The sequence below is a fragment of the Dermochelys coriacea genome, chromosome 7 (assembly GCF_009764565.3).
Source record: "Dermochelys coriacea isolate rDerCor1 chromosome 7, rDerCor1.pri.v4, whole genome shotgun sequence".
Lineage (NCBI taxonomy): Eukaryota > Metazoa > Chordata > Testudines > Dermochelyidae > Dermochelys > Dermochelys coriacea.
The window spans coordinates 79,160,455-79,188,025 of record NC_050074.1 but is presented as its reverse complement, the minus strand read 5'-3'; the positions used below and the strand labels follow the sequence as shown (position 1 = coordinate 79,188,025).

Below are 27,571 nucleotides of genomic sequence, written 5' to 3'. Positions count from 1 at the left end.
ACAAGGTGGGTGAAGTGATTTTTTTATTGGAAGAACTTCTGTTGGTGAGAGAGAAAAGCTTTCAGGCTTATGCAGAGTTCTTCTTAAGATCTGGGAAACGTAGGCTGTCTATACTGTGCACCTTACAATGGTGAGGCTGTACCACTGCCGCCAGGCTGTTGTAAGGCAAGCAGTGTAGCCGCTCTTTGTTGCTGGGAGAGAGAGCTCTCCCTGTGACAAAATAAAACCACCCTCAATGAGGAGCGGTAGCTTTGTTACTGGGAAAGCATCTCCAGCCAACAAAGCGCTGTCCACACCGAAGCGTTTTGTCGTTAAAATTTTTGTCATTCAGGGGCGTGTTGTTTTTTTTCACATCCCTGAGCAACAAAAGTTTTAATGACGAAAGTGCAGTGTAGACATAGCCTTATTCAGCCAGGTATACACCAGAAACTTCCACTGGTATAACTACATCGCTCAGGGGTGTAAAAAATTCACACCCCTGAGCGATGCAGTTTTACCGAACTAACACCTGTTGTAGACAATGCTATGTCGATGAGAGGGCTTCTCCTGTCAACACACCTACTGCCTCTCATGGAGGTGAATTACTACACTGAGGGGAGAATGTCTCCCCTCAGTGTAGTAGCATCTTCAATGAAGTGCTGCAGCTGCGCCACTGCAGCGTTTTAAGCATAGATCTGCCCTCAAGTGTCACACCTAAATACAAGATGGAACACATTGATTTAGCATATGTAGTTAACATATATTTCAATGGACCATAGAAGGTGAAGTGGCTCATCATCAGAAGCAAACTCCTCACAGATACTCTGAAGTTTCCTAAAGAAAAGCTCTGTGTAAGCTCAAAAGCTTATCTCTCTCACCAACAGAAGTTGGTCCAATAAAAGATATTACCTCAGCCACCTCATCTCTCGAAGAATATATACCGTCATGCTCCAAATTGACTGTCAATACAGTTCTTAGCACAGTTCAAGTTCCTAGATCTTGTTTTCAAAACACTGCAAATGTCATGAACAAGCCACCTCAAGACACTGTCTCTCACAGGGAGAGACCTCAGAGTGGAATCAATTACCATAGGAGATGAATACAGCTCTTGCAGCCTTCTGATTGTGATACAAGACTTAGCTCTTTCAGAAGAAATTCCCTTAATAGCCAAACAATAAAATAACTCCAGCTGGTGAGCATACAGCAAACAAGCTATATCCAGACACTTGTATATGGCTCAAAATACTGAGGAGGGGAAATACCAGGCCAAAAGAATCACGTCCCTAATTTTCAATGTATGTAATGGTGCTAAGATACTGCCATGATGGAAACTTTAGAAATGCCTTTTTTAATAAGATATTTAAAATACCACCACATACTAGAATACAAAATACAAATTAACAAAGCTATGGTTCTTATTGCAACCATTTACAATTTATGTTATGCATATAGTAATACAGTACACATGGTACCACCAAAACTATGTGGTCTGAACAATCTCAAGGATTTTCTTCAAAACTGTTGTATAGTTTTCAACATGGATTACTTGACTGTAAAGTTCAGATATGCATGCAATCATCTTTTTCTTTTCATAAGTTATTTCTCAGTTCAAATTTGGTACGTTTTATTTATTTTATATTATTATATTGTAAAAAAGATGGGAAAGGAAAAGTTATGGAAGATTGAACATATACCTACAAAAACATCTGTAGTCAGTTGCAGGTACATTACAAATTTCAACAAGGAATATATTTAAAAATTATAAAAAAGTTAATTATAATGTTAAAAATAGATATGCTTTTAAAGTTATCTACATTCTCCTGAAATTCCATGCAGTAGCATTCCAAAACAGTAAGGCTTATCTCATGTTTTTAAATGTTTGAGAATCTGTTTCTTAGTCCTGAAGGTAGCCCTGCATTAGTGCTGAATTAATAAAGATCTCTAAATATATTAAGAATATTGAGTCCTTGATTGTTCTAGACTGGAGAATCATGTTTATCTTTAAATATTTCTACCAGAAAGATTTCCACCTATTGCTCATCCACATAATGTTTTTCTTTTGCTTTACACACACACACACGATAATACATTTTAATTTGATGGAAAAACGCTCTTAAAATACCACCTCACTACTGAATTTCTTACATATAGGTTCATATTCTCTGTGGTGGCTTTGCAGATCACATTACCCCCTTTTCTACAGATATAGAAAGTTGACTTAACCTACATAAATTTTAAAAAATTAGAAAAAATTCTGATACCAAATCCCAGTTTAATCTGTTTATCACCTTACAGAGAACTAAGTAAGAAGTGTTCTGCTTGAATTAGAGGATGGCTACTTGTTCATCAGTCATATATTCTAAAATAGTCTTCCTTTGTTTTAATCTATTCTTCAATGTTTTTGTAGTCTTCTAGAAGCTTGAATATAAAATTGTGGTGGTCTTCACTTGTGGGGAGCATTGTCTAATGGTCAGGGCTTAGGCCCTTCAAAATGCGGAGGGAGTGGGGGGGGGCAGGTCTCCCACTACACCAGGCTCCAGTCCGGGACTCTGCGAGGGTTATCCAAATTCTGACAGCCAGGAATGCCTAAAGGCTGCCCTCCCTGGGCATCTTCCTACCACCCCAAGCTTGTCCAAAGTTTGAAATCTCTAGTGAGGAGATGCACAGCAGGTCAGTTCACTGCTTGGCACCTCCTTGTGGCCACGTGTGGCAGCTCCCTCTTTCTCAGGGCAGTGGCTGCCTCCTCATGTGGCTTGGCCCTCGGCCAGGTCAGTTCCAAGTCTCTCCTCTGCTGGGTGGTCTATAAACAAAACAAGGGAAATTGGCACAAACAAACTGAGTCCTTTGGGTGGGGCGGGAGGGGGGAAGAATGCTTCTCTCTCGGGTTCTATCAGAAGCAGGTCCTCTGTTCCCTCAGGGAGGGACCTTTGGGCAGTTGTTGTAAGAAGAGATCCTGCCTTTCCTCAGCTCTGTTCTCAGGAGCTACAAGTCTTCTCTCTTCCCTGGTCTGCCCCAAGGGTACGTCTACAGTACGAAATTATATTGAATTTATATAAGTCGATTTTTCAGAAGAGATTTTATACAGTCGATTGTGTGTGTCCCCACTAAGCGTGTGAAGTCGGTGGAGTGTGTCTACATGCTAGCATCGACTGTCGGAGCGGTAAGCTATCCCACAGTTCCTGCAGTCTCCGCCGCCCATTGGGTTAAGCTCCCAGTGCATGATGGGGTAAAAAACAGTCTCACGGGTGTTTCTGGGTGCATGTCGTCAGTCACCCCTCCCACCATGCAAGCTACGGCAGACAATTGTTTCACACTTTTTTTCTGCCATCATCAACCGTACACCACCGTTTCCGCTGCCATTCTGCTCTCCTGCAGCAGATGGTGCAGTAGGTCTGCAAAACTCTGCTGTCCTGCAACTCGTGCAGTATGCCATCGTAAACCGTACACCACTGCTTCTGCTGCAACTCTGCTCTCCTGCTCTCCTTCGTTTCACGCCTTTTTTCTTGGATTATCCGTGCAGGCGCCATAGCACAGCAAGCATGGAGCCCGGTCAGCTCACCGCTGCAGTTGTGACCATTGTAAATACCTCCCGCATTATCCAGCAGCATGTGCAGAACCTGCAAAACTGGGCAGGGAAACGACGACAGCGCGACTACGATAGTGATGAGGACATGGACGCAGAAGTTCCTAGAAGCACGGCATGTGGCGATTGGGACATCATGGTGGCATTGGGCCAGGTTCATGCCATGGAACGCTGATTCTGGGCCTGGGAAAAAAGTACAGACTGGTGGGACTGCATAATGTTGCAGGTATGTGATGATTACCAGTGGCTGCGAAACTTTTCCATGCGTAAGGGCACTTTCATGGAACTTTGTGACTTGCTGTTCCCTGCCCTGAAGCACAAAGATACCAAAATGAGAGCAGCCCTCACAGTTGAGAAGCAAGTGGCAATAGCCTTGTGGAAGCTTGCAATGCCCGACAGCTACCGGTCAGTCGTGAATCAATTTGGGGTGGGCAAATCTACTGTGGGGGCTGCTGTGATCCCAGTAGCCAAAGCAATCATTGACCAGCTGCTATCCAGGGTAGTGACTCTGGGAAATGTGCAGGCCATTGTGGATGGCTTTGGTGCAATGGGGTTCCTAACTGTGGTGGGGCCATAGATGGAATGCATATCCCTATTTTGGCACTGGACCACGAGAGCGGCCAGTATGTAAACCGCAAGGGGTACTTCTCGATGGTGCTGCAAGCACTGGTGGATCACAAGATACATTTCACCAACATCAACGTGGGATGGCTGGGAAAGGTACACGACACTCGAGTCTTCAGGAACTCTGGTCTGATTGAACAGCTGCAGGAAGGGGCTTGCTTCCCAGACTAGAAAATAACCGTTGGGGATGTTGAAATGGCTGTAATTATCCTTGGGGACCCAGCCTACCCCTTAATGCCATGGCTCATGAAGTTGTACACAGGCAGCCTGGACAGTAGTAAGGAGCAGTTCAACTATAGGCTGAGCAAGTGCATAAATGGTGGTAGAGTGTGCATTTGGCCGTTTAAAAGAGCGCTGGCGCAGTTTACTGACTAGGTTAGATCTCAGCAAAACCAGTATTTCAATTGTAAGTGCTGCTTGCTGTGTGCTCCACAATTTCTGTGAGAGTAAGCGGGAGATGTTTATGGAGGGGTAGGAGGTCGAAGCAAATCGCCTGGAGGCCAATTTCGTGCAGCCAGATACCACGGCGATTAGAAGAGCAGAGCAGGGCGTGCTGCGGATCAGAGAAGCTTTGAAAACCAGTTTCATGACTGGCCAGGCTACAGTGTGACAGTTCTGTTTGTTTCTCTTTGAGGTTACCCACCCCCTTTCTTGACTCTAATTGCCTGTAAGCCAACCGCCATGTATTCTTTATTAGTTGATTAAAAACACAGGGAAATAAATCACAAGGTAGCCTGGGTCGGGTGGAGCGGGGGGGAGGAGGGAAGAACAAGGCCACTCTACAAATCAAAATTTAGGATATGCCAGCCTTCTGCTGTTTGGGCAATCCTCTGGGGGTGAAGTGGGTGGGTCTCCGGAGCCTCCCCCCTCCGTGTTCTTGGGCGTCTGGGTGAGGAGGCTATTGAACTTGGGGAGGGAGGGCGGTTATACAGGGGCTGCAGCGTCTGTCTGTGCTCTTACTGCCTTTCCCCCATAAGATCCACTAGACAGCGGAGCATGTCAGTTTGCTTCCCTATCACCTTGGGCATGGCATCTTGCCTCCTCTCATCGCGGTCAATGAACGTTTTCCGGGACTCTGCCATTGTTTCCCTCCACGCATTCAGCTGGGCCCTATTAGTGTGGGAGGACTGCATAAGCTCTGCAAACATGTCATCCGGAGTGCATTTTTTCCACCTTCTAATCTGGGCCAGCCTCTGGGACGGAGTTGATAGGGGGCGCGTTGAAACATTTGCACCTGCAGAAGGAGAAAAAGGGAGGGTAGAAGTTTAAAAGATACATTTTAGAGAACAAAGGGGAGACTGTTTATTAGTGAAACAAGCAATTCATAGTACCTAGCACATGTTATTTCTGTACAAGGTCACATTTTGTCTTTTATATGGAGTGGTTGCCAGTTTGGTGTGACTGCATCACACGCGGCTGGGCAACAGCGTTCAGCTTGCAGGCAGCCACTGTAAGCCCTAGGGGCACAAGGAATTCTGCTTCTTCCGCATTCATTACAGTGCTTTCGAACTGCGGTGCCCTCCTTTCCCATACCAAGCAATGCCTGGTGGGTTGGCCATTTAAAAGGAGGGCCTGTGGTCTCTCTGGGATGATCGCTTCACACACACACACACACACACACACACACACACACACACACCCTCCGCACCCCGTGCCCTTTACGTCAAACGCCAAGAGGCCAGCGTGGATGGATTTCCCCTCACCCCCACTGCGGGGCTCTGACCCTTTAAGCCAAACGCAAACAGACTTTTCCTGTAGCTGTACTGGACGCGAATGCATCCCAAGTCTTCAGGGCAAATGAATAGTAAACACACTTTCTTTAAATCCTGTATTGTATTTACAAAGATACACTCACCAGAAGTGAGTCCCGGAGCCCACCTTGGGAGAGGGTGGAGGGTATTGACTCCAGGGTGATGAACAGTTCCTGGCTGCCAGGGAGAACAGATTCACCACTTGCTGCCCGTGCACTGTCGTCCTCCTCCTCCTCCCCATTCCGTGAAAGTCCCCCTTTGCAGGCGTCCATGGACAGTGGTGGGGTAGTGGTGGCGTGCAGCTCATCGTAGAAACGACATGTATGGGGCTGTGAGCTGGAACTCCCGTTTGCCTCTCTAGTCTTTTGTTAGGCTTGCCTGAGCTCCTTGATTTTCATACGGCATTGCTGTGTGTCCCTGGAGTAGCCTCTGTCCGTCATGACCTGGGAGATTTTCTCAAATTTGTTTGCGTTCTTTTTTTTGGAATGGATTTCAGCCTGAACAGATTCTTCTCCCCAAACAGTGATGAGATCCCCTACCTCCTGCTTGGTCCATGCTGGAACTCGTTTGCGCATCTGGGACTGCATGGTCTCCTGCGCTGGTGGACTCTGCATGGTCACCTGCGCTAATCAGATCTTCATGCTGGCCAAACAGGAAATGAAATTCAAAAGTTCCTGGGGCTTTTCCTGGCTACATAGCTAGTGCATCTGAGTTGAAAGTGTTGTGCAAAGCGGTCACAATGGAGCATTCTGGGATAGCTCCCAGAGGCCAGTACCATCGAATTGCGTCCACAGAACCTCAAATCCAGAACAGTGATGTCGATTTTAGCGCTACTCCCTTGCCAAGGTGGAGTACAGAAACCGGTTTTAAGAGACCTTAAAGTCGACAAAACCGGGTTGGTTGTGCGGATGGATTTAGTTTTAATTCGATATAACACGGCTAATTTTGATACAATCGTGTACTGTACACCAGGCCTAAGTGTGCTGTTCTGCTCCCAGGTGGGGTGGGGTGGGGTGGGGCTGACCTTGTTGCATTCTTTTTGATCACATTTTCAATATCATTCTGCTTTTAAGCTCAGAAGGGATGAACATATTGAAAAACTGACCACAACAGTCACAAAATCTGTCACTCAGAGGACTTGAGACAATGTTGCATCATTTCTCCAATTGCATGTAGTCCTTAAACCCTTCCAGACAAATATTACATGGCCAGGTTTTGGGACAGCAGTAAGAGAGGAGAAACAGATGAATAGTTTCTCTAGATCAACAAGTCCCAGACTTTACCGGTTCACATACCAATGCTTAAAAAATTGTTGTCAAGTGAATGGATGGGCCAACACACTCACGTACCAAAGTTTGAAACCCCCTGGCCTAGATAACATTCCCTAGCAAGTTAACTGAAAATTGGCAATCGGCATAACTCGTTTCTACGAGAATCCACGCAACCCTCTCGAAAAAAAGTTTTGATGCAGGCGGGGATGTTCTTAAGGCATGTATTTCCTGGGTGATGGGGGCCCAGGAAGTAAGACAAAGAACACCTGGCTTTGAACAAATGCAACAAAACACATAAAACTAGAGGGTAAAGTGCTCTGTCCAGTCCCCAGGATGCAAACCCTGGTCCAGTCCACCTCCACTCCTCAAGATGGCATGATATTTTGGGAAATCCAGAAGAGTTGTGTGAACTTAGTTTTCAGAATAATTTTAATCCTCCTATAGGGCAATCTATGGGAGGACATGATGCAGCTATAGTAAGATTTATTACACCGAACAATACAAAACAGAACAAAGAAATCATTCCAACTCATTAGCTCTTCCTGAGTCATAAGTATTTCTTCAGAGGCTGAATTCATTTTCAGTAGGAAACTGACTGTATAGTGGGCTGATGTAAGATTTCAAACATGTAATTAAATGATGTAAGCTACAGTAAATTGTCCTCTTTAGTGAAGGGCTCAAAAAGATCTGGGATGAAAAAAAAAAAATCCTAAAAATCATGAAATTAAGACCATAAAGCGAATTTAACCTAAAGCGAATTTAACCCCATTTTTCTCCGAAGAATACTGAACTTATGCTAAGTAAGCCAAAGATAATAGTATGCATAATTTGAACAATTAGACACGATTACAGATTTAAGGAAACTGAAGGAAATAGTAATAAAGCAGACACGTGAGTTATGGTAAGTCAAAAAGTGAGAGACCTGGCCCAAGTGACCTTTTTATCTTCAGTAATTCCTATGTCCTCATGTACAGAAGAATTACAATTTGTGCAAGGCAACATATTCAACAAAGTCTTCTTCAGGCTTCACAAGAAGGAATCCTGCACTGATGATAAATGAATAAACCAGAGCACAGAAAAAAATAGTTAAGAAATGATATAGCACAAAGTACTTGCCTCAGTTGCTATAGATGTGAAGTTATCTGCAAATCGGACATGTCTGGCAAGCTCCTCTGTGCTCGTAGGAATTTCTCCCTGGTCAATATGATACTCTGGCACAGCTCCCACTAGTACAATAAGCATAGACTGACAGGCCACATATACCTAAAAAGAAGAGACAAAATTGTTTAGGATAAACAATTTACATGATATTTTGCCCTCTTGTTTATCATAAATATTTTAACCTCTTCATTGAACTAATATTTAAAACTTGAGCTACAATAGTTCTCTTAATTCAAAATCACAACAGCTCAGCTAGTATATTGTCTTTAAGTCCCTGGACAGGAACACACAGGCCAGGGCATTCTGGAGAGACAGCAATCATGTCATATTTAAGATTTTCAGTGGGTTTCTATTAACATTTTGATTTTGCAACCCTCCTGCAAATTTCAAAATTCTTCAAACTTCTCTTTTGCTGCTTTGTAGAACACAGAAAGGAGATTATAAACTACTTTACTAGGGACTTCTAGCTAACCTAGCACCAAAGGCCAAAATTTAATTCAATTAAAGCTTGTTTCCAAGAGTTACTAACATTTTATTTAGTAACATCACTAAGGAATACCAGTTCCAGAAACAAATCAGTACAGCAAACCAATGAAGTTACAAACCTCTAGCTTTTCTCCTTGCAGAGACTGAACCAGATCACTAGGGAGGTTAGATCAGGGGTAGTCAAACGGCCGCATGCATTTCTTTAACACTTAAAGTGTGGCTCACAGAGCCCCATCCCCCCCCCCCCCACATTCTCCACCTAACAGACTGGGGTGGGAGGGAACTTGAAGATTCTGCCCTATGGCAGAGCAGTGGGGCTAAGGGCTTCTGCTAGAGACAACCAGTGCCTGCTGAGAGTGGGGGAGCACAATGTAAAGGTTTCCCCCAACAGCTGGAGTCACACCCATAAGCCCTCGGCATGCCTCCCCTTACCCTCAACAGCCCCTCCCTGCAGCTCCCAGGCATTAGCTCTGCATGGAAAATCAGTGGCAAACAGCTGGAGCTGCCACTTTAGCTCAGCGGGGAGAAGCAGCAGCAGAAGCAGTGGCTCTCCCTGCATCTCCCAGCTGTTTGCCATAGCCTCTCCCCCTGGCTGCAGCTCCCAGCTTGCTGGCTCCAGCAGTTGCCATGCAGGGAGGGGGCCCTCCAGCACAGAGTGACTGATTTGGTCCAGCAAACCCTCGCAAAAATCCGGGAGGGCATGTGAACCCTATCTGCCCTCCCACACACGTTACCTCTGTTTTCTGCCCACTAGGATGCGGGGGTCTCAGGGCTTCAGCCCCATGGGACACAGCTGCTAGGACTCAGGGCTTCAGCGGGAGTGGGGCTGAAGCCCCAAGACCCCCTGTCCCCGCAGAGCTAAAGCCCCGAGCCCCATGCAGGTGCCTCTCACAGTGACAGGACTGAAGCCCCAAGACCAACTCTGCAGGGAGGGGGAAGCCCCAAGCCCCAGCAGGGGCACCCCATGGGGCTGAAGCCCCAGCAGGCGCTCCACGGTTCTCGAACTTCTCAAGTTTGTCGTATGTGGCTTGGAGGTTTGGCCACCTCTGGGCTACATAGTAAAAAAAGAAAGTTTTCCATCACAAAGCTTATGAGGAGACTCTCCCTTCCTGCAGGCCTCAGGAGGTCCACAGTAAGTTTGAATGCCTTCTACGAGAAGTGCAATCTTAGTTCTGTATTTCTAATTTTTTTTTATTTTAATTATTATTTTATTTTTTTTATTAAAACCAACTTTCTTGAAAAATAATATATACCCAAACTTTAACCACTTTTTGATGCTGTATTGTCAATGGAAGGAATTCAACTCCAGAGCTAGTTTCCCCCAATAGGTCCAGCAGGGCCCAATACATCTAGTCTTGCAGTTTGATTTGGAGATTGGATCTGTTTATATTTGGATTAGCCAATTTTGCCGTTGAAAACAATGTGTTTACATGACTAGTCATAAATATGATTTATGCATAAATAGATGCAGTTTTAGAAATAAAAATAAAAAAATAAGTATGCTGTACTCAGGAATGAAACAAAATTATACATTTTTTCCTAAGGCTTGAGATTTTAATGAACTAAGTAAGAGAAGTATTCAATTAAAAAGGTCTTATTTAAAGAAACACTTAAGATACACTAATCATTGAAAAAATGTTTTTAATATTACCTCTTATGTTTTAAAGTATTTATATTTCATATCTGTCTTTTTAAAATGGCACTTTTTTAAAAAAAACAAAACAAAAACAGTTTTCATATGAACCATGCCCAACTTTCTCAAAAATGGGTACCTAACGTTAGTCAGTAATTAGGTCAATGGACGTTACTGGGTATTTAGATCTTCTGAAAAACCGGATGAGCTAGAGACAGCTGCCTGGCATCCGCCCCCAAGACTTATTGGCAGAACAAAAAACTTAAGTGCTTCTATAGCCAAAGACAATCAGTCCTGAAGAAGTTACAAAAGAACAGTGAGGACTGAAGAAATACTACAATAAGCATGCCAAACAGTTCAATTACAAATGCAAGAGAATGTTAGATTTCAAACAGAAAGCAGCCAGCAAACTGCCAAGGTAAGCTATTCTATCTACACAAGGTCCTAAATCATCTTGCGGCTCATTCCTACTGGCAGAACCAAAAACCATCTATCTAAAACCATGGAAGACGCTACCTCTTATCTCCAGATGAAATCTAGAAAAATGATAGCGTTTTCTTGATGAGAGAAATTCACATATGCCCCCCAAATACCTCACCACATCTCCGACAATGAAAAATGCAAGGAGCAGCAAACATAAGGTTCATCTAGCAACTCCATCTCAGATCATTGCAGAAGAAATCCTGAAGAACAAGAAGTGGTCGTGATCAAAGACACTGGTGGTTTGTTTGTTTTCTTTACATTTGATTTTTTAAAAAGGAATGATTTAGAAACAGTAAACTCCAACACCTTCATCTATCTCATGTGAGTGGAGCTATAAAAGATCAGCAGCTTTTCCAACACCATTCATGCTGTTTTGTTACACTGTACCTACAAGGCAATCTTCCTGGAGTTCATCTTGAAAGGCCAGTTGTAAACTTTGCTACAGAAAAATGTAGTAATTATTCTCCACAATCCTACAGGATATTTAAGTACTATCCCAACTTTACAATAGGGAAAAATAACATGTAAAGAACTTAAAAGACTTGCCCAAGGTCGTACAGCAGGTCACTGACAGATACGAGAAGAGAACACAGGAGTTCTTGACTTGCAGTACTATGGCTCAATCTACTGATTGCATGGGGTGGTGGGAGCAGGAGATTACTTTTCACATTGTGTCAACATATTCACAGGCTGAAATATAAAACTTACTACCAAAGATTATTTGTATCCTGGCTCTTGCATATCCAGGCTTCCTCCTTATATTAAAGGTTTCAGAGTAGCAGCCGTGTTAGTCTGTATTCGCAAAAAGAAAAGGAGTACTTGTGGCACCTTAGAGACTAACAAATTTATTTGAGCATAAGCTTTCGTGAGCTACAGCTCACTTCATCGGATGCATTTGGTGGAAAATACAGGTGTATATCAATCTCCCCTCTATATTTTCCACCAAATGCATCCGATGAAGTGAGCTGTAGCTCACGAAAGCTTATGCTCAAATAAATTTGTTAGTCTCTAAGGTGCCACAAGTCCTCCTTTTCTTTTTCCTTATATTAAAACAACACATGTAAATTTTACCATCCTGGCCTTCCAAAGTCCAAGGGAACTTCAAAAGATAAACAACCAATAACAACATCTGTTTAAGGGGATAAAGACTGGTTTGCACTGTAGGGGATGTACGAACAAGGAACAGCCTAGTTTAATATTCAATAACCTTCTTGCCTAACGATATAAAACTATTCTGACACAACTTTCATCCGACATCTATTTTTATAGTACAGTATCCACATCGTTTCTTTTGGAAGCAGTACTCGGATAGGCTGCACTCCTGTGAGAGAGCCAGCGAGAGCTTCTGGTTGTTTGTTAAAAGAAAAAGGAGGATTCGTGGCACCTTAGATTTCAGAGTAGCAGCCGTGTTAGTCTGTATTCGCAAAAAGAAAAGGAGGACTTGTGGCACCTTAGAGACTAACAAATTTATTAGAGCAGAAGCTTTCGTGAGCTACAACTCACTTCATCGAATGCATCCAATGAAGTGAGCTGTAGCTCACGAAAGCTTCTGCTCTAATAAATTTGTTAGTCTCTAAGGTGCCACAAGTCCTCCTTTTCTTTTGGCACCTTAGAGACACACATTTATTTGAACGTGAGCTTTGGTGAGCTACAGCTCACTTCCTCGGTTGTTTGTTAGTGCAAACGTCCCAGGAGGTGGCAAGGCGAGGCCAGCGTTGGCGTCAGAGCAGGGCTCCGTGCCAATAACCCCGGCAAGAAAGCCAGGCCCGCGGCCGCGAGAGAAAATCACGCTCAGAGCCAGGACTCCTCCGCCAGCCACGCCTCGCTCTCCGCTGGCAGGGGGACGCGGCGCAGCCACTCAGGCTCCAGTTTGGCCCCCCGCCCGGGGCTCACGGAGGCTCTAACACGCGCACAGCCGGCGGCGCGGACGGACGCTTGCTGGAGCCAAGGGAAAGAGCCTCCTGCGCCCTCTCCTCCCCCACGCGCGTCCTCCGGGCAGCCGCCCCCCGCCCTCGTCCCATGAAATCCCGCCGTGCCTCCACAGCGCCCCGCCCGCCCCAGCCAGCGCCCCGCGGCTCTCCACCTCCACGCAGCGAAGGCGGGCAGGCCACCGCCCGGGACCGGGGCAGGCCGGGCTGAGCAGCCGCGCGTCCCCCGCCCCCGCCCACCTGCAGCAGCGCCAGGAAGGCGGTGAGGCGCTTCTGGCTCCGGCCGAACTCGCCCACCGAGCCGAACGCCTCGTCCAGCTCCATGGCTCCGCTGCATCCCCAGCGAGCGGGGCGGCGCCCTCTGGCGGCAGGAAAAGCCTCCGCTCTCGCAGGGGAGGGGAGAGGCGGCGGGCGACGGCCGCGAGGCACCAGCGGTCTCCTCCCCGCGCGCGGGGCTGGCGCGGCGGCCGCGGCCCGAGAGGCGCCGCCCCCCGTGTGGGTGGGTGGGAGCGTCCGCCCAGCAGCGCTGCCCAGAGCTCAGGCGGGGGCGTTGTATCTTCCTGGGGCCAGGCACGGGGGAGGGGGGTCGCCGCGCCGCGCCGCGCCTGCAGAGGGAGGCGAGTAACCGGCCGCGAACAGCCTGGGCGGCGCTGAAGGGACCCAACCGCTGGGTGACCAGATAGCGTGAAAAATCGGGGGGTGGGGAATAGGGGCCTATATAAGAAAAAGCTCCAACTATTGGGACTGTCCCTATGAAATCAGGACGCTTGGGCACCCGAACTGCCCCAAACAGCAGGGGCAGAGCCTGGGGGCTCGGTGGGAAGCACATGGCCTGAGGCACAGTAGCTTAGAGAGCAAAACAGGAGCGAGGCCCCAGCAGAACTTGTGGCGCGGGGAGAGGAGCTGAAGGCTTTGCCTCTGTCTACACTGCGGCGTAAGGCCAGGGGTCGAACTGAAGCCTGTCCCCCTTCCAGCCACACTAACCTAGGGCTCAGACCTGCCGGCCCCTGGGAATGGAGACTCCACACCTGAGTCAAGCGGGGAATCAGGCTTCAAGCCCTGTGGTTTTGCAGGCAGGGTAGAGGCAGCGGCACCCGAATCGGAGTCTACTGAAAGTAACGCCCAGGCTGACTTTCTTATTTTCTCCATAGGCACCTTTGATGGACAGTTGGGGTTTCCCCTACTGCACGGAGAACAAAGGGCTAGAGTGGCCATATTTTTGGATTCAGAGTAGCAGCCGTGTTAGTCTGTATTCGCAAAAAGAAAAGGAGTACTTGTGGCACCTTAGAGACTAACAAATTTGTTAGTCTCTAAGGTGCCACAAGTACTCCGTATTTTTGGAGAGCACGAAGCAGTCCGGGATGTGGATGGGTGGATCTGGGCTTGCCTAACGCAGTGTAGATGTTGGAGCCCTAGATTGGGACCGCAGGGTTCAATAGTTCTTAGCCTGGGCTCACAAATGAGTGTAGACACTTAAGCCTTAAATTAACAAACCCAGTGTCCGTTAACTCAAGTTCAGCTAACCCTGGGCTTACAGTGCAGGGCAGATATCTGCTCTGAGGCCCACTAGGAACCATGTTACAGCAACTGTGGGTGCCAGTTTAAACCCTAACATATATTTGGAGGAACTATACAAACAATAGCCAGTATGCTGACAATCACACTATTTCTCCTGAATTAGAATGTATGGCTGATGCAGCCGTTGTCCAGATTAGCTTCAGCTTTCTTTCGTTCTGTGATGGTATTCTTTTTCCCCCACTCTGAAAAGACACAAAGAGTTGGTATTTGGCCCAGTCACCACAGGTGATCTTGAATTGGAGATTTATTTTAGTCCAGCTCCATAGACCAACAATGAGATGCCCGAACATCACAAAATTGCTATCACAGAGTTTTCTTTTGGAGGTTTGCAGCTCTCAGCTGTAGCAGAAGCATTTTGAGAGGTAAGAAAAGATTTCAGCAGCAGTCTCTTCACAGGGCAGACCAGGACACCCATTCTTACTACTCTGTGCTCCTCAGGTGGAGAGGCCAATGTGAGTAGCCTCTTCCCCAACAAAGTCCATTTCCAAATGTCATACTACATTGTTTTTTTTTCTCTTGATATCACTGCTGCTTCTCTGTTGCTCTCATCTGTATCTTTTGCTACTAATTTCTGTTGCTCCCAGAGCCAGTCTAACTTCCCTTAAGATATCATAGTCTCACCAACTACAGCAGAGTTGGATCGGAACCTTAGGACTTATCTACACTGGCAATTTACAGTGCTGCAACCTTCTGGCTCGGGGTTTGAAAAAACACGCCCTTGAGCGCAGCACGTTTCAGCGATGTAAAGCAACAGTGCACCAGTGCTGGTATCCATGCCCCTCGTAGGCATAAATAACATGTAAAATTCCCATCATGTGGGAGGAGATGCATAGTTATAAAGTTATTTGATTTCTTATTAGTAACGCTCTCTAAAATTCTCCTTTGTCGGTCCCATCAGATCTGTTGTTCCAGGTTTCAGGCCACAAGAGATCCTGGGCAGTACTTGGCCAGAACTCAGGGTAGAGGTCTGCTCCCTTCCATTGCCTGTCCTTTTTTGAACTGCTCTGCTTCCCTTTTTAAGCCCCATCTTCAGTTTGTGCAGGCTCAAAAGCAAAAAGGTGATGACTTTCAAGCATGAAGTATGGTGCCATGGAAGGAACAGTGCCTCTTTTCCCACATCTGTGAAGTTACTTTTCTTTGTAATGTGCTTTGAGTTCTATAGATGAAAAGAGCCAAGTATTTCATTAAGGGGATGTTAACTGATGCATACGAGGGTCTTTCACCTTCCATATTCATGGAAACGGAATTGCAGAATCTGACTGGCTTAGTGAATGTAGAATTCCCATATTATGCTTTGGAGAGGGGAAATGCAATCCAGTCCTCTGCTCCCCTAGCCCTCTGCACCCTCCCAGTTCCTTGCATAGCTATATCCAGTGATCCCAGCTGTAACTTGTAGGGAAGAAAAAAAAAGTAGTTTGTTGGGAACAGAACTGTTGTTCTGCACTTCCTTAACCAATTGCAGCATTTGATAGCAGCGCAATATTAGGACAGACACATTAAACAACTGAAGGGGCAGAACATTGTTAAAGAACTGTGATTCATAGATTCCAAGACCAAAAGAGACCACTGTGATCTAAACTGACCTCCTATATAACGCAAGCCCCAGAACTTCCCCAAAATAAGTCCTAGTGCCAGAGCCGTCATGTCCATAAGGGTTGGCCCAGGCCCTGTGCTTCAGGGAGGCGGGGCGATAGGCAACTGCCACAGACCCTGTGCTTCAGGGAGATGAGGCGAGGCCTGGAGGGCCTGGTACTAGCAGCAGGGGTCAGGACTGCCGTGCACTCACCAGCCCGAGCGTTTATTTCTTTTTCTTGCTTGCAGCCTCTCAGGCTCAGTCTCTGTGGTAGCAGCAGCAAGCGGCGCAGCCCCAGCCTGCTCTGCTCCGCTGGCTCCCGGTGTTGCCTGCTGCTGCAGGCTCCTAGCACCGCTCCCCCCCCCCCCAACCACTAGTGCGAGGGTAAGTTGACCCAAGCCGAGCCTGACCTTCTGCCTCAGACGGACCCTTCCCTTTTCCAGCAGGATCCTCCACCAGCACAGGGGGGCCCCCTAGCACAGGTGAGTGCCAGCCATTAGTCTCCATCATCCGTGGCCCAGCATTGATGTCCCCCAGTGCCCCACACCTCCCCCTCCCACTGCTCTTTCTCCCCACTCCCAGAACTGGGTGGGGTCCTCTGCCATCTCTAGGCCAGTGCCAGACCTTATCACTCTCCTGCCTCAGGGTCCTCCTTGCCTTTCTGCTCTCCAGCTTTGGGGTTCACCTCCCCGCAGTACCAGGACCTGGAGTCCCACAACTCTGCTCTCTTCACGACCCACCAGGACTGGGGTCCTCCATCCATCTGCTTTTCCGCCTTCCCTCCCCATCCCAGCCCCCAGAGAAAACCGATCTTAGAGCCCCTGCTCCATGCTGGAGGGTCCTGGGGTCCCCGAGCATGAGGGCACATATAGGCCTTCTAAGAAGCACCCAGTTCCTGAGGCAAGGAAGTCCAGGAAGGTGGGTTTCAGAATGTAAGAGGTGCAATTCTGATCATGATCAGTGAGGTTTTTTTTAAGTATAGGAACTTAGATTCATAGATATTACGGTCAGAAGGGATCATTATCATCATTTAGTCTGACCACCTGCACAACACAGGCCCCAGAATCTCATTCACCCACTCCTGCGATAAACCTCTCTCCTATGTCTGAGCTATTGAAGTCCTCAAATCATGGTTTAAAGACTTCCAGGAGCAGAGAATCCTCCAGCAAGTGACCTGTGCCCCATGCTACAGAGGAAGGCGAAAAACCTCCAGGGCCTCTGCCAATCTGCCCTGGAGGAAAATTCCTTCCCAACCACAGATATGGCAATCAGCTGAACCCTGAGCATATGGGCAAGATTCAACAGCCAGATACCCAGGAAAGAAGTCTCTGTAGTAACTCAGATCCCACCCCATCTAACATCCCATCACAGGCCATTGGGCCTATTTACCATGAATATTTAAAGATTAATTAATTGCCCAAATCATATTATCCTATCATACCATCTCCTCCATAAACTTATCGAGTTTAATCTTAAAGCCAGATAGGTCTTTTGCCCACACTGCTTCCCTTGGAAAGCTATTCCAAAACTTCACTCCTCTGATGGTTAGAAACCTTCATCTAATTTCAAGTCTAAACTTCCCGATGACCAGTTTATATCCATTTGTTCTTGTGTCCAAATTGATACTGAGCTTAAATAATTCCTCTCCCTCTCTGGTATTTATCCCTCTGATATATTTATGAAGAGGGATCATATCTCCCCTCAACCTTCCTTTGGTTAGTCTAAACAAGCCAAGCTCCTTGAGTCTCCTTTCATAAGACAAGTTTTCCATTCCTCGGCTTATCCTAGTAGCCCTTCTCTGTACCTGTTCCAGTTTGAATTCTTAATTCTTAAACATGGGAGACCAGAACTGCACACAGTATTCCAGGTGAGGTCTCACCAGTGCCTTGTATAACGGTACTAAAACCTTCTTCTCTCTATTGGAAATACCTTGCCTGATGCATCCCAAAACCGCATTAGCTTTTTTCACGGCCATATCACATTGGCAGCTCATAGTCATCCTATGATCAACCAATACTCCAAGGTCCTTCTCCTCCTCTGTTACTTCTAATTGATGAGTCCCCAGCTTACAACTAAATTTCTTGTTATTAATCCCTAAATGCATGACCTTATACTTCTCACTATTAAATTTTATCGTATTACTATTACTCCACTTTACAAGGTCATCCAGATCTTCCTCTATGATATCCCGGTCTCTCTCTAAATTGGCAATACCTCCCAGCTTTGTATCATCCGCAAACTTTATTAGCACGCTCCCACTTTTTGTGCCGAGGTCAGTAATGAAAAGACTAAAAAAGATTGGTCCCAAAACCAATCCCTGAGGAACTCCACTGGTAACCTCCCTCCAGCCTGACAGTTCACCTTTCGGTATGGCCCACTGTAGTCTCCCTGTTAATCAATTCCTTATCCACCTTTCAATTTTCATAATGATGCCCATCTTTTCCAATTTAACTAATAATTCCCCATGTGGCACGGTATCAAACACCTTACTGAAATTTAGGAAAATTAGATCCATTGCGTTTCCTTTGTCTAAAAAATCTGTTACTTTCTCAAAGAAGGAGATCAGGTTGGTTTGGCACAATCTATCTTTTGTAAAACCATGTTGTATTTTGTCCCATTTACCATTGACCTCAATGTCCTTAACTACTTTCTCCTTCAAAAATTTTTCCAAGACCTTGCATATTACAGATGTCAATCTAACAGGCCTGTAGTTACCCGGATCACTTTTTTTTCCTTTCTTGAAAATAGGAACTATGTTAGCAGTTCTCCAATCATACGGTACTACTCCTGAGTTTACAGATTCATTACAATTTCTTGCTAATGGGCTTGCAATTTCAGGTGCCAATTCCTTTAATATTCGTGGATGAAGATTATCTGGGCCCCCCGATTTAGTCCCATTAAGCTGTTTGAGTTTCGCTTCTACCTCAGATATGGTAATATCTACCTCCATATCCTCATTCCCATTTGTCATGCTACCATTATCCCTAAGATCCTCTTTAGCCTTATTAAAGACTGAGGCAAAGAATTTGTTTAGATATTGGGCCATGCCTAGATTATCCTTAACCTCCACTCCATCCTCATTGTTTAGCGGTCCCACTTCTTTCTTTTTCTTTTTATTTATATGGCTATAGAACCTTTTACTATTCATTTTAATTCCCTTTGCAAGGTCCAACTCTACTTGACTTTTAGCCTGTTTCACTTTATCCCTACATGTTCTGACCTCAACAAGGTAGCTTTCCTTGCTGATCCCTCCCATCTTCCACTCCCTGTATGCTTTTTCTTAATCATCTCTCTGAGATATTTGCTCATCCAGCTTGGTCTACAACTCCTGCCTATGAATTTTCCCCCTTTCTTGGGATGCAGGCTTCCAATAGCTTCTGCAGCTTTGACTTAAAGTAATCTCAGGGCTCCTCTACCTTTAGATCCGTAAGTTCTTCAGTCCAATCCACTTCCCTAACTAATTTCCTTAATTTTTGAAAGTCAGCCCTTTTAAAATCAAAAACCTTAGTCGCAGATTTATTTTTGTTTATCCTTCTGTTCAGTTTGAACTGAATTAGCTCACGATCACTTGAACCAAGATTGTCTCCTACAACCATTTCTTCTATGAGGTCCTTGCTACTCACCAAAACCAAATCTAAAATGGCATCCCCTCTAGTCGGTTCAGCAACTGCTTGATGAAGGAATCCATCAGCTATTACATCTAGGGAATTCTGAGCCCTATAATTATTACTAGCACTGGTCCTCCAGTCTATATCTGGGAAGTTAGTCTCCCATGATCACACAGTTTCCATTAGTATTTACTTGATTAAAAACATTAAAGAGGGCTCTATCCATATCCAAATTAGATCCCAGTGGGCTGTAGCACACCCCAAGCACTATCACAGGGGAGGCTCCAGTAGTTTTCTTCCCCAATGTGATTTTTGCCCAGATGGACTGTGTCTTTTCCATTCCATCGCTTCTTATTTCTTTACATTCTCATCATTGATATACAATGCTACTCCACCACCTTTACCTTTGTTTCTGTCTTTCCTAAACAGCACATACCCTTCAATACCTGTAGTCCAGTCATGACTATTATTCCACCATGTTTCTGTTATCCCTATAATATTTGGTTTCACTTCCTGCACCAGTAGCTCTACTTGCTCCATTTTGTTACCTAGGCTCCTCATATTGGTGTACAAACATCTTAATTTTTGCTGTTTGGCCTCGCTCACATTCTGTTCCCAATTAGGCATGGTCATTCTACAACCAATATGACCTATTAGAGTGGTATCCACACTTTATAATTATAAAAAACTACAATATAACAACAATCATACAGCGGGGTGCTATCAATAGTTAACCTGCAGCTAGCAGCTGCTCTTGAAATTCACTGTAACCAGATTTCACCTGTATAAAAACATGTTAAGGGAGGGTCCCATACAGGCTGATTTGCTCCAGCCGCTGTACCCCCCTAGGGACAGCCCTGCCTAGAGCCTATCTTTTCGGAAAATATCCAATCTTGGTTTAAAAATTGTCAGTGATAGAGAATCCCCTGCAACTCTTTGTAAATTGTTCCAGTGGTTAATTAACTTAAAAGTGTACATCTTATTTCCAGTCTGGATTGATGTAGCTTAAACTTTCAAACCATGGGATTGTGTTATACCTGGCTTCCTCTACTAGACTGAAGAATCCATTTATATATTTGTTCCTCATGCAGGTAGTAGTAGACTAACTGTCACCCCTTAAACTTCTTTGTTAAATGAAAAAGATAGTGCTCTTTAACTCTAATCACTATAAGGCATGTTTGCTAATCCTTTAATCATTCTTGTGAGTCTTCTCTGAACCCTCTCCAAGTTATAAACATGCTTCTAGAATTGTGGACACCAGAACGAGACATAGTATTCCAGCAATCATCAGTGGCACAGACAGAAGTAAAATAACCCTCTCTACTCCTACTCAAGGTTTACTGTTGATGCATCCAATGATCACATTCGCTCTTTTGGCCATACTATTGCACTGGAAGCTTATTCAGATGATTATCCACCATGACCCCCCAAAAGGTTTTCAGAGTCATGGCTTCTGAGGATAGAGGTTCCCAACCTATAAGTATGCCTACGGTCTTTGTTCCTGGATGTATACATTTAGCTGCATTCAAATGCATATTGTTTGCATTAGTGACTCATTCTCTTCATTGTTTAGGATCACCACCAGTTATCCTGGGAGCTGGGTGGAACCTCAGTGAAGTTAGACATGATAACATATCCTGATGAAGGGTGGCTAAGCTCCATTTGGAATAAGGGAGCTAAAACAATAGGACCACCACCCAAAACACAGGCCATGTGAGAGACTGGGGGTGGGGGCGAATGCAGATACTATATCTATAATGGCCTGGGATCTGTGTAATAGGATTCCTTAGAAGTGCTACCTCTTCCTGGTACCCCTTTCCTCTCTACCCGTTTCCCCTCAGGCTTTGTATATCAGACCACCCCAAACTCTTAAATGGCAATGCTCTGTGATGGACAAGACTGACCAGTAGGCAGTAATACCTTTAAGGGGCAGACTATCCCATCACCATATCCTAGAGCAGCACCATAATGCAGGACATTTCCTCTATTGCCAGTTTTTTTCCATGATAGTTAATTCATCTCTTCCAGAGGAAGAAGCTAGGTCCACAGAAGAATTTTTCCACTTACCTAGTCGCATGTATAGTGGAGGTTAGGTCAACTTAACTACAGCATCTAGGGTCCAAAATTTTGCACTGCATTGAGCAATCTTGCTAGGTGAATCTAATTTAAGGGTAGACTACTCCTAAGTTTAAGTAAAACAATACACATCTTGACCTTTTGTAGTTTTAATCCTTTTCTCTCAGATTGCTAATTTTTATGAAAATAAAACTGTTTTGAAGAAAGCATTTTCAGTATCTACCACCCTCAACTCTAAGAGGGAAGTATAAAGGAGGGAAAACTCCAGCTGCCAACTGCTGGTAAACAGGGATGCTGTAATTGGGAGACTCACTGTATAAGTAAGGTGAATCACAGATGATGGATCTGGCCTTTGGAAGGATGTCTGTGGAAAGGAGCAAGGGGTCACAGATATGGCTTACTCTGGAACAATGACACTATGTAAATATAGAACAGTGATTTCCAGAAGGTAATTCACAAAACACTGGTACAATCTAGGATTCATTTAAAAGTTAAGAATATTTAGCCACTGTTTACCAATATACATTACTTTTGCCCTTGCACTTGAAATACACATTTCTGGGACACTGGCATTGCTGAATATAGGCTTAAATCAGCTGCAAAGGTTTTGTGTTTCCTTTAATGTCATTGTTTCACTAATTCTGACTTCAGCATAAAATCCTCAAGGATAGCCAGGACCTGAATTTCTAGTGGAAAACACTGAGGGGAAGAAACAAAAATTCCTTAAAAGAGCAAAACTTTCAGTGTCTTCAGTATACATCATAAAGGAGCAAAAGAAAAAAGGTCACAAGCTCTTTTCGGGTCCTTTCCCCAACAGAGCATCAAGCATGGTAAGTAGTACCTTCATTAGTGAGAAGGGCACTTGTTTACGGCCTACTCCTGATAACACTTTGTTCTTCTTAGTAGAGAACAGCGTCTGCTGGATCAGGCCCAAAAGCACTTGTCTACACTAGAGAAATTTTCTCTGAATTTCCCACCATTGCTACAGCTGCTTCATCTCAGTCAGTGTTAGCAATGCTGATTTGCCATCTGACACCACTTAACATTGACATGTTTTCTATGGCTAAATAGATTTCAAGCGATATTTGAAAGCAGACAAGATTAAATAGTTTTAAATGCGAGTTGAGAAGAAATAGGAGATACATACTTCGTACATACATCAAGGAGCATGCTACCTTAATTTCCATTGTCATGAGTTCTTGTTCAGTAAAAGCTGTGCACATTTGAATTCTAACAGAAGAGATCCACAGGTCACAAGAATGAACTCGACATGTACCACCAATAACTAAAGTAATGATGGAACCAATCAACGAATGAAGCTTCACAACACAGCAAAATTAAGTTAGCAAGGTTTTTCATTTGGGATAAGGAGCAGGCATGTAGCAGTAACCTTTAAAGGTTATACAGCACCCCCTACTGGTTAATCTGTGAAACTTTATTTTGACTTCAAAGATAACTCTTTACCTTTGTCAGATGAAAAGCATGGGTGCCATTTCAGATTTGGGGAATGGGGGGGGGGACTTCAACCATGATGCCAGGAGCTACTTAGGAACCTGAACATTTTCAGGTTTTTTTGCATGCATGCGCAGATAGCTAATTTAAGTTGTCAGGAGCATTGTATTGAATTCCTATATAAAGAAAAAAAGTATGACCACCACTTAAAGCCATATTGTAAATTTATATGAAGTTTAAAACAGGTAGGTGATAATACAGCAAGATATTCCCAAACCCTAACCTTGAGGTATCAGTTCTGGAGCCTTAACACATATCAGAAACACAAGCTTGGTAATTCATACACTCTTTAGTAGAGAGAAAAAAAATCTGCTTACCCCTGCCATTATTTTTAAATGCAGTGGAGGACAGATCTGAAGCAACTCAGTGCACCTACTTAGTGGAAAAGTAGATGGAGATTTTAAGTATGAACAGGAATGTCAAATTGACAACTTGTTTAAAAAAAATACACAAAGTAGGGACATTTAAATAGCTTTAATAAAAAAATAAAGGAGTCTTCATCCAAATCAAAGATGCTTGGAATTGGAAGGTCTATTTAAAAGTCAAACTCCTGTTGGATCCCAACCATAACCCTGTGAGAATAATTAGTAGTAACCTCCAGGGCCTGAGCATGGAATCTCTGGTTATGAAGCTAAATGATTTATTACTATTGTCTAGATTACAGTTCAGACAAACTATATTTAAACCACATTACATAATAGTAAAGGGTTACTGTAATAATAGGCTACAAATAAAGACTTCTCTCAATGTTTTTCAAAGTATGTCATTGGAGGAAAATAAAGCTTTGCTTTTTGATTTAAATGAGCTGAACTTGCCAGTTATAACTTTACCAACTTCAGTGGAATACTCGGACCAATATTGTTAATTAATAAACAAAACAGTCTTCAAAGAGTCTCAAAATTTTACAGAAGTTTATTTCCTGTTTTCTAATAGCCTTTAAAAATATTAAAATCAAATTTCTTTCCCGCTATGTTTGCTTGATTTGTATATTTCATTCAACTTGGCTAATGAAAACAGCTGTGTGCATTGCCTGTTTAGGTATCTGTCCTCTAGTTCTTTCACAATACTATAATTTCGAGTTGCAAACATGACATGGAGAATGTCTGAATGGGAACAGAAACCAGCTCTCTCTCTCTCTCTCTGTGTGTGTGTGTGTGTGTGTGTGTGTGTGTGTGTGTGTGTGTGTGTGTGTGTGTGAGAGAGAGAGAGAGAGAGAGAGAGAGAGAGAGAAAGAAAAAACATTTGTTAATGTTGGGTTTGGTATACAAATAATTTTAAGCAAACCTACAATATATATGGAGATGAGACTGTTTTTTTTTTTTTAAACTGACATCCTACCAAAGATATTGGTAGCAGTCTTAGGGGAAGGTGATTTATGCACCTCATTGAGTAGGGCATATTAGGGAATCTCCATGCTACACACCAACCTGCCAATTTCAGGCCTGATTCCTAATTCCCCCTTCTAGTCCCATCTGACTGATAACAGCGTGCTGGAATCAGTTCCTTAACTTTCCTGCTTAGAAAGGTGTTCACCTCCTGACTTCCCAGTCTATGGCTAGGCTTCACCACAAGAGCCTCCCAAATGCCAGAGAGGTTCAGCACTGCTTCTAGCCATCCCAAAGAGGCCAAACATGAGTACACTGAGCTGGTGTACTTGGGAGATACTGGCACTGCTTTAGCACCTCAAGTGCACCATACAGACACCATTGAATGAGGGATGGAGAGCACTGGGTCATAGGGAGCATGAGAGCAATTGGAGCTCCACATAGGTCTCTTCACCCAGGAGAGCCCGAGGAACCCTGTGCTTGAGTCGACGGTGCTTCCACAAGTGCGAAGCTGGCAAAGTACCAGGCTCTCTCTGAACTGAGCGAACCAGGGAGATGCCCCCTTGGCCACACCACTGGCCAGACTTCTACCTTTTTCAGAGGACTCCTTAAGGTGTAATGCCCCTGTGTGAACAAGTGGCCTCTTTCCCCAGAGGCTCCAGATGCATGGCTCAAGCTGCCTACCTGCAGCTGGAACCAAGCGGGGCCAGCCAGAGCTCAACTTGCTCAACTCCCCACGTGCCAACAGGCCCATCCCCACCAAGCCATGGCAGGGGCAGCACAGGAGGAAACATGCTGCAGCTGCCTCCCAATGCTGCTTCCCACCAGGCAACTGCACCCATAAATGTGGCTTGGGGAAGGTGAGAGTGGGGCACTGCCTGGAGTCACCTAGCTCTTCATATGCCTCCTTATGCCCTAGTATGTGAGGGAGAGGAGTATGCTGTCTGAGGAAGTTGATAGATCTGTGACTTCTGAATTTGCATGTAAAATTATTGAATATGAAATAAAACTTGGGGGTCAAGTGCCCTCCCCCCTCTGTAAATGGTGCCCCTGCATAAAAGCAGCTTCAAAAGAAAAAGGAGTAGGAATGAAAGGCTTAAAGTATGTTAGTTAAAATGACATGTTTAATTTAAAAAAATCCACTTGAATATCCTAATTGGTAGAATACCTGAGTAGACTTGCAGTTTAAAAACCAAAAAACAAAAACAAAAAAAACCCCCACAAACCCTGACATTTGCTCATCAGATAACTACTCATTTTGTTTACACACTTAAAAATGTTTTACCTATTTCAAGTCTGCATTAATGGAACAACAAGCTTTTATGCACACAATAGCCTCCTCTCTCTCTCTCTCTCTCTCTCAAATCAGGCACTCCAAAAATATTTAGTGACAATTTAACCATACGTCAAACATTCTTTAAGGAGCTCCCTACAGTTAGTGTGCGGTTTCAGATAAGGAATTTATAATAAAAATACAAACAAGTTAGTTTCTAGTAAGTCTGCAGTTTATTTTACATTGTTTTTAAAAGTCATACTTACGGTAACCTATGCACTGCATCCTGCTCAGAAAGTAAAATTTACAAAAGAATTTCAAGAGACGTGGATAAGTGTTTAAAAAGCTCTCTACAATACAAATATGTAAACAAGTTGACAGTAATTTAATTTTACAATAAAAAAGTTAAAGCTTTTATTTCATGATTTTTAAAGCTACTATCTTTAGTCTCAATGCAGACTAATTTGGGGGTTCTTATAGCATTACAGAATACGAGTTCTTGAAAATGTTACAATATTCCCTTCACAAACATGCATCCTTTACAGAAAAAATATTTTCAAAAAATAATGAAGTCCCAACTGATAAAATGAACATAAAAAATATAAAATGCATCTAGTCATGAAATCACTGCTAAATACTTTAACATTTACTTTGTCATTCTGTAAACCGAATTTTTCAGTTTTTCCTATAGTGCTTAATAACTTAAGTTCATTAATGTTTGTGAGGTGTTCAAGATATCCAGTCATCTGATAGGCAGGGAAGTAACAAATAAAATAGTCAACACTGGTAATTGCTTTGCTTTCATGGTTTGCATTAAGTTTTTCAAAGACGCTTATCAACGGTTCACTCTTTAGATTTCTATTGGTGTTTGTACATGTGACCAAGATGAATCCGTTAAACATTAATACAAAGCTGAAACATTTTCCAAAATGTATGTTGCTTCTCTGGCTAATCTTGTTTTGTCTGGTTTTCAAATCTTGCATAAATTGTGATTTTAAGTAACTAACATTATAAATACTGTAGATGGCAGACAAGTCCAGAGTTCCCTGAAAATGCTTTCTTCTTTATATCATATTTGGGTCATTTGTTTATATATTTAATTTGCATAGACATTTACTGATAGAATAAAGTGCTAGTTTCCTCAGAAGCAGACTTAGATTTCTCAAAAAATGTTAAATAAAAATGTAATAGCTAGAACTATACAGATCATGTTCAACATCGCTCAAACTAAATCCTCAAGATACTCTGCCACTAATGTTTGAAAGATTGCACAATATTTCAGATAATTGGCTGACACAGTTTATCTAGCATGGTAAGAGGACAGCCAATAAATTGGCATAGTTTGGTTAAACAATGACTAACAGAACAACGAGCCTACACTTTTGAAGAGTGTAAACTCAAGGAATGAGAAATTTACCATTGAGTCATAATTAAAAAAGAAGATTAATTTAAAAGAGAAAAGCATAGGCTGTCAGAAATGACTAGGTAGTAAAAGCTATTAGATTGAAAAACAGTGACAGGAAATAGTCTGAAGCAATTAAAATTAGATAGGACAGTATGCAAATACCTTAATTAACATGGCGCTAAGGTTGCCAGCATCCCCATCCTGCAATTCTCATGCCCTTCCAGGATAATTTAATTCCCAGAACTCAAACACTGGAAAACTAGGAATGCAGACAACCGTTTTCTGTTCAGCAGCACAGCACAGTAAGTTACTCGGGGCACAT

General features: G+C 43.9%; 1 protein-coding gene across 7 annotated transcripts in view; it reads right to left on the bottom strand.

Annotated features, from left to right (window-relative positions):
- The window catches only part of LOC119859462 (solute carrier family 22 member 15-like), a 73,340-nt gene extending 59,983 nt beyond the window's left edge, over positions 1-13,357 (bottom strand). For 3 of the 7 annotated variants that reach the window (XM_038411628.2, XM_043518816.1, XM_043518815.1), the window contains exons 1-2: positions 13,140-13,355; positions 8,325-8,471 (exon numbers count right to left, since the gene is read on the bottom strand). In XM_038411628.2, the coding sequence (XP_038267556.1) occupies positions 8,325-8,471; positions 13,140-13,223 (231 nt within the window). In that variant the 5' untranslated portion in view covers positions 13,224-13,355. Of the gene's footprint in view, positions 1-8,324; positions 8,472-11,004; positions 11,714-12,120; positions 12,311-13,139 lie in introns of those variants that run through there. The other 4 variants (XM_038411629.2, XM_043518819.1, XM_043518818.1 and 1 more) reach the window with 4 other exon arrangements.
- Positions 13,358-27,571: the final 14,214 nt, after the last annotated feature.